We start from the raw sequence: 13,009 nt of genomic DNA on the forward strand, positions 1-13,009 counted from the left end.
AGGGACCCCCATGTTCAATTCCAGACTAGGGGTCACTGTCTGTGTGGAGTTTGCACATTCTCCCCGTGTCTGCGTGGGTTTCCTCCAGGTGCTCCGGTTTCCTCTCACAATCCAAAAGACTTGCTGGTTAGGGTGCATTGGCCGTGCTAAATTTTCCCTCAAGTGTACCTGAACAGGCGCCGGAGTGTGGCAACTAGGGGATTTTTCACAGTAACTTCATTGCAGTCTTAATGTCAGCCTACTTGTGACACTAACAAATAAGTGTTCAAAGCACTTTCAGGCGCTGTAAGTGTTAACCAGCAGCAGCATCTGTGTATCATTTTCTCACGGGTTGAAAGCAGCCGTGACGTTCCCTTATTTACATATTTACGCAGAACACGCTGTACGTCAGAGGATTGACATGATCGCGTCAATTGACAAATCGGAGTGCGTCCAAGTGAGGGTGGCTGGCCAGTCACCACCGGCAGCTGGCGAATCACCGCCGGGAGCTGGCCAGTCACCGCTCGCGGGGGGAGCCGAGCTGCTTCGGGGCGAAGGCGTGACGTCAGACGTCCCGGCCGTTATCGGTCCCGCCCCCCCCCGCGCGCCTGCCAATTTGAGAAAGCCGCCAATCAAAAGCTACCCGTTCCACCATTGGTCCGAATGGGGGTGATGGACGTTTGGCCCAACCAATCGAAGGACAGAGCTCCCAGCCGGGCGGCGTTTGCTGTCGGAATGGGCTCGGCCAATCACAGAGTGCGGGAGGCGGCGAGCTGGGCGGGATGTGGTTGTCCGAAGAAGTTGGGTGGCAGCCGTTTGCCCCGCAGTTATCTCCTCGGTTGCTCTGCTGGCTTGTTGCTCCAGAGGCCGGGGAGGGCCGGACGACGTGGGCGATGAGAGGGCCATCAAACTGATGCCGGAGAGGCCAATTCAAGATGGCGGCGGCGGCGCTCAGCGAGGATCAGCGTTATGGACTCTCGTGTGGGAAAGCGAACCCCGGCAAAATCACCGTCTTTCACGTTAAGTTGACAGAGACAGCCTTCCGAACGCTGGAAGCCTTTCAAATTTCAAAGGTGGGGGTGGGAGAAGATTTATCAATCTATAAGCGTTATTTAAACTTTTCATTAGCAGGAGCAGCCCGGAGTGGCTGACAGTTCAGATGTCGACGGTACCGGGGAAGGGGGAGTTGAAAGATACGGACTTTTTAAAATTAAAACAAAAACTCGCCATAACTGTTCACTTGTTTTAATGAATCCATCTCATTCTTTCAATCAAAATGACCCAAATCCACATCTTTAAAAGCCCCAGTCATTTTCGCTGAGCTTTTTCACCCCCCACCTTGTGTATTTTTCACCTTTTGGGTTAATGGAGTACAAAAAGAAAGTGACAAATTTGTGGACCGAATTAATGCATCTTTTTTTTTGCCCTCTTTCTCTCTCCTCCCTCCCCTCCCCTCCGATCCCCTCCGATCCACTACCAACATAACTTGACCAGCTTGATTTTTCCTTGACTCGACTGACTGGAGTCGGTCTTCGGTGTCGCTGTCACCCAATTGCCGTTGCCATTTGCTTCATTATGCTCAATCGGCATTTAACTTCCAATATAATATGCCATCTGCTCGTGTCTACCAGCAACTCTATCTAGTCCGTGTGAAGTTGAGTGGTGGTGCTTGATGTGTTGATTTTGACATTGGAATATTTTCTACTTGTAATCAAAGTAATAAACTTCGTTGTTGGAATAGTTTTGCGTGGATGTAGCAGATTCTCTTTAACAGCATTCACGAATGGAGACACTGAGTACGTGATGTGTGTCGGGAAGCGATTAGACAAGGCTGATTAAGTTCTGCAGTAACCATTTCACTCGAGACACATTGTATTTGCATACCAGTTCCAGGCATATCTATTCAGCCATTAGAAATGATTTAAATCGCCATGACTAACTAGTACCAAATTAGTCACTTTGGGAATTATAAATTCAATTATTAGACTTTGAATATTGATCTGTAGGAATTTCTGCCACATAGATTTTTTAATCCGAAATGTAGTTACTGAGCACTATTGGAAAACGGGGACTCGACATCAGCAGTGGCCAGCCTGGCAGGGTAATTGAATTTAGGCAAATACAGGCTTCAGCCAAAAATAATAGATCCCATTTCAGCAGTTCCACTAATAATTCATGTTGTATGTTACTAAATTTTGGTAATTGTTATTTTAGACAATTAGCAATTTTCTTTTCAATTTTTTGTTTGGCTTCGGACTTTAATTTTTTTTCGGGGGCGGGCATATTGCAGTCATATTGATTTACGTAGGTTGCTTTGACACGGAGAGCAAACGTGGCTTGGTCGAACTATATAAATCACCTTGTACAAGTAGCCAGTTTCTGATCGTCAAGTAATCAATTCTATTCTTTAAATGAAGATCACTTAGTCATGTATAATTTCATGAATAATTTATGAAAAAGCACGTTTCATTGCGTTGACTGCTGAACCTGCCCAAACATCGGGCAACCCGAGAATTGCAGTCCAAACCATTTAAAAACGGTTTACGTCAAACCATCTAGCCATGTCTTCCTTTGGTTCCAGCACACGGGTCCTTGATATATTTTCAAAGTATTGCGAAGCTTTTATTTTCAACATCTTTATTTTAAAAGCGAAGCTGAATATTACTTAAGACTTTGAGGAGCGAAAAAAAAGCTTGTGTTATAATTTTATAATAGACTAACAAACAGCTCAGGTAGATATGAAAGTTAATTCAATTTTTTTGTAAGGTGTATTTCAGTCATATGTGTTGGCCTCTTGCGTTTGTGGGTTAGGTTGAGGAAGAGAATTGTGCTAGACCGTCTCTCCTGCTGTGTCAGCAAACTCCATCTGACTGTTGTGGGGTTAAAAGTATCGTCGCAGCAACTACAATAATCAGTTTCTTGCAAGTCAATTCTGTTGACGACTTAAGTAACTTGCAGATTTTTTGTAAGGTGCTCCAATAAACCTGCATCTTACTCCTTGGTAGTAGAAGTATAATAAAAGCTATGCATTATTAAATATAACAGCAGTTTTCCTGGCAGAATCTTTGTACAAAAAAAATGTTTTCAGTTTACATATGTGACATTTTCAAACAGTATTTATCTGCTTGAGATATCTTGTGTTTTAATTCCATTTCTTCAGTGATCTTTTCCCCATTATTGAAAGAGTAGACAGGGACTTTGGATTCCCCCACATCTTTCTGTGCCAGCTGGTATCACCTGTGTTTGTGTAGAGTAGATTTATCTGAAACTTTTAGTCTTCAGTACTTTGGTATTTGTGTGGTGAGCTTGTTGAACACACTTTTTAAATTAGAAGTGTGCTTACATTTGAGCAACATACAATTTATAAATGTGCTTTTATTTAGTGATTGAACATAATTTCCAATTCTTAATTTCCAGTTCTTTAATTTCTTCACGTTCTTTTATTTTATAGTGTGCTGTTGGGGCATAAGGTAAATTGATCTCAGCTACTACATTCATATGAGGTGTGTATTTGGTGGTGTTGGTGCCTAAAGGAAGGAGAAATGATCAAGGTTCCCACTTCAAGTTGGTATCCTGCAACCCTGCTTTGAATATCTAGATGAGGGCAGAATTGAACTCGGCTTCGAAGTCATATGGCCTTCTATTCTCCAATGTGAAAGTTTCCTTCCTATGGTTGCTTGGGAAAATCCTGAAATATGTCTGTTTAACTACACTTTATTCTGCCTTCAGCAGGGACATTCGCTACAGGGAAAAATCCCTTCTTCCCCTTTCTAGAGGTGTTATCTTTTGCAGAACTTGTATCCTGTTATGCAATTTAAAATGTGAATGACTGGGCAGTAAGCATGCTGGGCATAGTCGGCTAGCCTGACTTTTGCCAACAACAATTGTACAGTATGCACTTTCCAATGAAGATCAAACCTGATTCTTCCCCCATGTGCAGCGATATTGAAGCCAATTGCAGCGCCTCAGTACTGGCCAGGTCAAGATCATCTAACCTGGTACTGCCCAGCAACAGAACTTGGTGACATCACCTATCTCTGCTCCTGTCTCAGTATATCTGCTGAAGCACTGATACATGACTTAGTCATCTCTGGACATGATTATTACATTGTTATCCTGGCTGGCTTCCTGGTACTATCCATAATCATTCAGAATCCTAACTTGCACCAAGTCCTCTTCACCCATGCCCACCCCCACTCACAGACCCACGGTGGTTCCTAGTCCATCAACATTAATTTAAAGTTTTCATGTTTATTTTAAAATCCCTCTGTGGCCTTGCTCTTCTTTGACTTTAATCTGTTCCAACCCTACAGCCATTCAAGATCACTGCTTCCTGAATTCTGGACTTTTGGCCCCACCCCCACATTTATTTTTAATTGCTTCATTATTAGTTGTGCCTTCAACTGCCTCATCTTTTGGAATTTACCTCTGAGTGCATTTGCTTCTATACCTCTTGCTGACTTTAAGATGCTCCTTAGCCTATTTCTTTGAGCAAGCTTTGATCAATTGCCTTCATATCTCTTTATTAGCTCAGCATCACATTTTGTTACGTAACACTTTAGTGCAGCAGCCTTAGGATGCTTAACTATGTTAAAGTCATTACCAGACTATTGGAGGAGCTTTCATTTTTAATGTAGCATTGCAAAGTGCTTGTGTACAGTTGCTATTCTACAGCCAATGGGTTTGATCTAATTTTGGAAACTATTTTCCTGTCTATTCATCATCTTGGTTCCTGTGTTTCTACTGGTGATAGTGAGGGGAAAATGGCAGAAGATCAACCTTGATCTAGTTGAAGGGCGGAGCAGGCTCGGAGTTAAATGGCCTACTCCTGTTTCTAGTTTCTGTCTTGTGAATCGAAGGGTAATTTTACCAACAGGTACAAGATGGCCGAATGATTAACTTGGGAGGATAGCCTAATGGTTGAACTATTGCTCTATCACAAAAAATGAGATGGGCCAAATAATTTGCATCTTTGCTTAGCATTATGATTCTATTCGACGAACCTAGACATCTCACTAATACAAGAACACAAAAGAGGAGAACAAACGTAGATCATATGGCCCACTAAGTCTGCCCTGCTATTCAATACAACCGTGGCTGATATTGGTCTTCAACTCCATTTTATCCTTGCTCCTCGTGTTTCTTAATTCCTGAGACCAAAAATATGTCTATCTCCGCCTTAAATATAGTCAATGTTAGAGCATCACAACCATCTGGTGTAGCGAATTCCAAAGATTCACAACCTTCTGACTGAAGAAATTTCTCCACATTGCAGCCCTAAATTATCGATGTCTTACCCTGAGACTGTGTCCATGTTCTAGTTCCCCAACCAACAGAAACTACTTAATGTCTGCCCTGTCAAGCCCCTTCAGAACCTTGTGTGTTTTCAGTTAGATCACAACTCATTCTAAATTCCAGAGCCTATGAACCCAGATTCTCATTCCAAAGACCAATCTGGTGAACCTTTGCTGCACTGCCTCCAAATGTGAATATATCCTTCCATACATCTGAAGACCAAAACTGCACAAGTATTCTAGGTGCAGTCTTGCTAAAGCCCAATACAATTGCAGCAAGATTTCCTCATTTTTATTTTCTGTTCTTTATACTTTAAGGGACCGAAAGGCCTCCTTCTGTGCTTAATTCATTTGTTTGCCCAATCCCCTTGCAATAAAGGCCAACATGTGGTTTTCCTTCCAAATTGATTGCTATGTCTGCATGTTATTGAGTTCTTTGGATGAGCACATCCAAGTCTCTCTGACCATCAATGTTTTAAAACTTCTTTTCATGCAATAAAAGTGAATAATGAAATAGAGTTATCAATATGTATACTTCCAAATTGGTGCAAGGATGAGAACTGGGTTTAAAATAAATGGCCTACACTAATTCTATTTCACTCAGTTTAATATCTGTATCGAGGAATGGCAAGTTTTCCTTGCAAATGACAGTGCAGCAAAATATATGCAAAAGTAAAAACTTGATAATGAGACCCTTAGTTTTGAAAAATGTTCATATTACCTTGATTTTTATTTATTCCAACTACTTTGACTCAGCAGCATCTTGATTGATATTTAAAGGTGGCAGCCAATTTAGCCAAGTTGTTAATGCCTGTAAAACTTTGTTTTCCTTTTCAAATTCAGATTTCAGTTGTGTTAATTGTGACGAGAACAGTGTAAAAGTGAAGACAATGACCACAATTTTTTAAAATTGTGGTAACTCGGTGCATTGCAGTCTTTCTCTATACTTACCAAGAAATTAGACACTGATGTTTGCTGCTATATAAAGAGTACAGTCCTGTCAGCAATACGTAGAGATGATTTGAATCTTTTTTTCCTTTTCCTGCTGAAAATCAGATGCATGGACATCACATCTTTGCGATCAAAACTGTGTCAGAAGTATAAAATTTAAACCTCACAGACTGATTTTTGAGAATAGTACAACCCAATGTTTTAGAAGGTATTTTCTTAATCTGGAAGAAATTTATCGCCACTTAAAAAAATGTGGGAATTGATCAGTGAAAACAGATGAAAAATGTAATTTAAAACCCCAGAAATGCTACAGTGTTGTTAATATGGGGCTAAGCTTTCCACTCCTATTAGATCAGTGTCCTAAAAGAATGTGATATAAACTTTTTGAAAGTTTGTTCTAATGCAAATTCACCATTGGCTCTAGGTTCAGCCTTTTAAAAAAAATCCAAAATGCATTTTCAGGTATGAAAACATTTTCTAAAATGTTGATTAAATTGGGGTGCATTCATAATATAATTGTCGCATTGATGCACAGTAATTTAGCTTTGCTTTTGCAATGACACTACAGCCTCGATCCGGAGTCCTAGCCAATCTGAAACTGGAACAGCGAAATGAGACCCCCAGAGGATGTAATGTTGTTTAATTATTTCAGCATCAATACAGGCCTCAACACTTGAGTTTACTAAAGGGCTTTAATGCAAGGCGCATACCATTTTGCACAATGCAAAGCTTGTAGTGTGAATGAATCATTTCAATACTGGCCTTCACAGTGAGAAATGTAGAAAATACCCTGCTGGTTGGAATGATTTTTATGACTGATATTTCTCATTTTCATAGAATTCCAACAGTGCAGATAGAAGCCATTTGGCCTATTGAGTCTGCACCGCCTCTCTGACAGTGCATCTTACCCAGAACCACTCCTGTCCTATCCCTGTCCTGTCCTATCCCTGTAACCGTACGTATTTACCTCACTGACACCTCTCTCTCTCTCTCTTTCCCCCCCCCCCCCCCAAACCTACACATCCTGGGCCACTAAGGGGCAATTTAGCATGGCCAGTGCACCTAACCTGCACATCTTTGGACTGACTTTGTCAGTTACTTTGCAAAATTCCTCACATGGATGGTTATTCCTGCCTTTTTGAGTCGTCACATGTTCGAGTTATGAGCCATGCCCAATGATGGTGGAACCAACAAATCTTCAGTGGTCACATCTCAAGGGACAGGTGATTGCTTACTGGTGAAGAAAGATCCTTTGGGAAGAATGCTTGCGTTTCCTTCAAGCACACACGAGGAAAGAAATGGGAAACCGTCTCATCCATATATTCATTTCTCTAGTCATGTTGCTTATTGCTTATGGAAGTTGAAAATGTGAGGCTCTTAGGAGGAACTGAAGATTGAAAATGCAAGAGTGCAAGGCATTGAGAAATGAGCAGAGCACCCGCCTTGGGCAGATTGTTATTGCATTTGAGGGAGGAGAGGGCAGTGTGGTTGAGAACTTTAAGGAGAGAAATCCAGAGCTGCTGAAAGCATTGTTGCCGTCCTGGTAGGGTGAAGAGTGGCGATACACCAGAACAAAATTTGAAGAATCTATATTTTTGGGTTTCCACGGCTGGAGGTGTTTACAGTTGACAGTGGGATCACTAGACGATGAAAGGATTTAAACACACAGATGAAAATATTAAATTGTGGAACTTGGCGCCAATAAATGTCAGCAAGGGTAGGGCTAATTTAATGAGTAGGACCTGATGTTGGATAGGATAACGGCAGCAAAGGTTCTAATGAGCTGATGTTTATGGAGGGTGGAGTGCAGGAAGCTGACCAGGTAAGCATTGAAATAATGGAGCCTGGAGAATACGAGGCACGGTTGCCAATTTCCTCAAGTGGGCTGATTTTACCATAGTGGATGCTGAGGTTGTGTACATTCTGGTAAAGTCCAATACTAGCTGCATAGGAAGATAGAAGTAATGGCAAGTGAAGATAGAAGACAATCTGACCACAGGAGCAATGGAAGGTTAATGCAGGAGGTGAGGGTAGAGCTGGATGTCATCAGCAAATGAATGGAAGTTGATCTTTATTTTCAGTTGATGCCAGCAAGGGACAGCGTATAAATGGTGGAGGAGGTGGCAGGAGGATGGGCACTGATTTTCTTACCTATCTTGCATTTTGCTTGAATTATTTTAAAATGCCAATTTATTTAAGTTACTGTTGAGAAATACTATCAAATCTTGAGTGTTCAAATTTAGGCTGATTGAGGTTAGGGTGTTGAATTTATAAAATGGAACCTGGAGATCAGGTGTATGTGTGTTTCCATTGTGACTGCACCTGGTTAGGTTGCCAAAAACTTGGATGTAAAATACAAGTTACAAATCGGTCCATTTTGAGAGCTTTTTGTAAAGGAATGGATACAACCTTAGAAAGCAACCATTTGGTGTGCTATTCCCTTGCCTTCTCCCCGTGGTCCTGCAAATTATTCAACTTCAAATAATGCTCCAATTCCCTTGTAGCTAAACTAATATTCTGTCCTTCTAGGTACTTTCTTTTCTGCTAGGGAGTCGGTGGCCTTTTTGAGCTCAATAAGCTCTCTGCATCAAGCTCGTACATGACAGGTAGCTGCAGAAGACCATCATGCACGAGCAGAGGAAATAAAACAGAAAATGCTGGAAAAGCTCAGCAGGTCCAGCAGCATCTGGGGAGAGAAACAGGGTTCAACATTTCCAGTCCATGTGACTTCTTCCAGAGCTCAGGCAGATCTCAGGAATATCTGTCTTGTGCAAGTGAAGCTTAGCGTAGCACTTTATCCAGTAATGTTGCCATGTAGCAATCTGGAGGAATCCTTTATTTAAAATACTTCTGTAATTTGGGCGCTGTCGCCAAGGAATTGAATCTGGATTAATATTTTTTCAGTTTGAGTTGAATTTTTTTCCAATTTGCTCATTACCATCAGTCTTTCTGTGTATTTTATTCACTGAAACTGAGGGAGTGCAGGAGATGTTTCCAATTAAACTGGTGAAAATCAAGACTTAGGCCTGAATTTTCAGAGTGCCTGCCATCCTGAGAGTCGGCCCAGCAAGGCATGCATCTCCACTGACTTGACAGGCCGCTGCTATTTCACACTCAATTTAGCATTGATTGGCAACAGGCAGGACTGCAAATTGAGGCCCCTCCACCACTTTCTTTCCTGCTCGAGATGGTGAACTTTTTCTATTCGGCACCCTGATCCAACAACTGCTCGCCAGACCAGAAATTGAGGCCAAACTGGAATAGGCCCTTAAGTGGTCATAATAGGGTCATGGGTGGGCTTCCTGTCTAAGGTCCTATCTGCTGTACTGTGAAATTGCATCTTGAAGGCAGTTTGTGATGTTGCTAAATGAACTCAGCAATATAATAGAATTTAACATAGTTATTTCTTGAAACTATATTCTTGCTCTTTCTGATACTTGGCAAGAATATCTTTGTCATGACTTGTGGAGCTTTATTCGGTAATGGTGATGTAACAATTGCCATAATTTACGCAGAAGGACATAAAATTATTTTCAGCCACTGTCTAATAGATAACTTTTGCATTGAATTATGAATAGCCTGTTCTTTACGGTGATTGCAAGTATCAAAAAATCCGACGCATTTGACAACAGACTCTTAAACTGACCTTGCCTTCAGATTAGAAAAAGTCTGCACCAAATATACTAATACCCCTGTTCTTTACATTTGAATCTAAATTGAACTCTCTTGAATTTAATTTTTAGGGAGACAAAAGAGGAAAAATTGCCGTTGGGTTGTAAATTGCCTTCTTGACGTATCATTTTTCTAGAAAGCTATAAGATGTATTTGGAGTGCAGTTAATTGGGTTTAAAAAAGGAAAGCACAGGGTCTTGAAACTTATATTTCAGATAATTTATGGGCGTACTTTGTATTTTAGAATTTACAATATATTTTCTTTGTAGTTAGTATTAAATGACATTGTGGCAAGATCTTGTCGTAGTTCTTTACTCACCTGAAATATATGATCTGGGTAATTCTTAAACACAACTGCTTTGGTTCAGAAATACCGACATACTTGTTTATATCTCTAATCTTCTCTTGCCTTTGTGCCCACTTGTTGCTATGTCTTTATGCCTATCAGTGAAGCTTCAAATAAATGAAAGTAGCTACTGTATATAACTTCACACAACTTGTACAGCATCTTTAACATGATGATGCCTTGAATCACTTCAGCACTGTTAAGAAGCAAAATTACACTGATATAAGATGTTTGGGCCAAAAGTTTTGTCAATGAGGTAAGTTTTAAGTCTTGGAATGAAGTAAAAGAGGCAGAGATTTTAGGGAGGGAATTCCAGAGTTTGGGGCTCAGGCAGCTGAAGGCACAGCCCCCAATGGTTGAGTAATTAAATTGAGGGTCTGCAGGAGGCTAGAATTAGAGAAGCCCAGATATCTTCGGTTGTGGGGCTGGAAGAGTGAGGGTATGGATGGATTTTGTGTGTGCGTGTGTGTGTGTTAGTGTTAGATATTTACAGAGTAGAATGTGATGGTCAACCAGGTGTGCATAAGAACAGTCAAGTCTGAGATGACAAGGATATGAATGAGCATTTCAGCAACAGATGCACAAGGGCGGGATTAAGTTGTGTGATAAGAGATAGAAATAGGCAGTCTTAGTGAAGGTGCAACAATGTGATTGGAAGCTCATCTTTGAGTTAGATACGGCACCAAGGTTGCAAATAGCCTGCTTCAGCCTGAGTTGGTTGCCAGGGGGAGGGATGCAATCAGTGTGACGATACTTTAAGAAATGTATTTTATCTTTCTATGCTGAATGTGTTTACTAGTCCCTTCCATTTTATCGGAGCCTCTTGTCTGGATCCAGCAGCACGGTATTCTGCAGCAGCATAATTGATCTTAATGGCTGCAATGTTTGTGTTAATCTAAAATAGTGCAGAATTCTGTTTGTGTTTTGCCCTAGGATCTTTCAGAATGGGGCTTGATTAGGTTGATTGCCAGGTAAGGTCATATGACTGGGTACAGCTAGGGCTACACAGAGAGCTGAAGCTCAGTCTCTTTTTGGGAGAAGTGCCCCTCTCTTCCCCCTCTCTAATGTCTGGAGACTGGAATCTGCCAAGAAATAAACCTTTTTCTGAGATTCTACTGTTTAGGGGTTAGCTTTCTCTGGAAGTTGCTGCATGAGAATTAGAAGGCAGATGTCTGTCTGGATCACTCTCCAAAAGTGTCAAAGGCTGGAAATCTAGTCTCTGAGTAAGCATCTTTTGGTTTCCGTGCTAACTGCTTCGAAAGAAGGGATTGATGTCTGTGGGAAATACTTCTAAATTGCAACTCTAGAGATAGCTAGCTGTTAAGAATTAATTGGTAAAAGTTATGCTAATTCTTTTTGTTATATTGTATTCTTAAATTTTGTTTTGATAAAAGCTTTCTAGTGGGTCACCTGAATCATACCTGGAGTGAAATACCTTGTGCTCAACCTAATGCCAAAATCAAGTGTAAAAGTTGGGGTCCAGGCTAACTTCATTAAAAAACCTCGTGAGTTTCTGGTCTGGTTCTTAACATCAATAACTACGGAGCAGAGTTTGGAGCGGAGACCAAAGAATCACTGGCTTTAGTCTTTCCAATTGACAGCAATCTTTGCTTGTCCAGTACTGGATGTTGGATAAGCAGTTTGATAATTATAAAACTGTGGAGGAACTGAGAGAGATGATGTACGGCTGGGTGTTCTCTTTGTGCCTTTAAAAATAAAAGCTACGTCTCCATGGGGAAGCATGTTGAGAAACACGAGGCAGCCAAAGATTTCTGGGGCAGGAATGGAAAGTGAAAGCTCAGTGGGAAGAGAAACTCTTAATGGTGATTCTTTGGCTATGATTAGATGATTAAGAATGATACCAGGTGAGTGAAGAGATTTTGTCAGCCCTGTGAAAGGTTGTGGACAGGCAGAGAGGGGTAAGGAGGGAGACCTTCGTCATTAACATGTCGTTTGGAACTCTGGGGTGGTTAGATACTTCTGTTTATCTCCCAGGTGAAACAGCAAATAAGTGACTTGCCTTGAAGGGGACGCTACATAGGTGGATAATTATGTTTTTCGGAATATGTAGTCGAGCGGATCTCTAAATTGATAGCTCAATGGGTGTTCATGTGCAGTTCTAGATTTATAACCACAGATGAAATTGGCAGTCTGTTATTGCCAGTTGAAACATTGAAACAAAGAAAGTAGGAGCAGCAGTACACGATTCAGCCCTTCAAGTTTGTTCCATCATTCAGTATGATCATGGCTAATCCTCCAACTCAATGCCATGCTCCTGCACTTTCCCCATGCCTTAAGACTAGAAATCTATCTATTTCCTCCTCAAGTATAGAGTCATAGACATTTACAGCATGAAAACAGTTCCTCGGCCCAACTTGTCCGTGCTGCCCTTTTTCAGTGACTTGTATCCACAGGCTTCTGTGGTAGAGAATTCTACAGGTTCACCACTCTGAGTGAAGAAGTTTCTCCTCATCTCAATCCTAAATGGCTTATCCCGTATCCTGAGACTGACCCCTTATTCTAGACCCCCACCTCAGCCAGAGGAAACAACATCCCTCCATTCAGTCTGTCTAGCCCTGTCAGTATGTTATACGTTTCAATTAGATCCCCCCTCATTCTTCTAAATTTCAGTGAATCATAGAATCTCTATAGTGTAGAAGGAGGCTATTTGGCCCATCAAGCCTCCACCGGCAGCAAACCTAACCACTGCTACAGGCCCAGTCAACCAATTGTACGACAATCCTACCATCCGAGGCATTAGTCTGGT

At 41.3% G+C, this 13,009-nt stretch overlaps 1 protein-coding gene across 1 annotated transcript in view; it reads left to right on the forward strand.

The window, feature by feature from the left end:
- Nucleotides 1-735: 735 nt before the first annotated feature.
- The window catches only part of ell2 (elongation factor for RNA polymerase II 2), a 128,352-nt gene continuing 116,078 nt past the window's right edge, over nucleotides 736-13,009 (forward strand). The window contains exon 1 of the mRNA XM_078214765.1: nucleotides 736-1,052. Within this exon, the coding sequence (XP_078070891.1) occupies nucleotides 915-1,052 (138 nt within the window). The 5' untranslated portion in view covers nucleotides 736-914. The remainder of the gene's footprint in view (nucleotides 1,053-13,009) is intronic.

Source organism: Mustelus asterias, chromosome 6, assembly GCF_964213995.1.
Source record: "Mustelus asterias chromosome 6, sMusAst1.hap1.1, whole genome shotgun sequence".
NCBI lineage: Eukaryota > Metazoa > Chordata > Chondrichthyes > Carcharhiniformes > Triakidae > Mustelus > Mustelus asterias.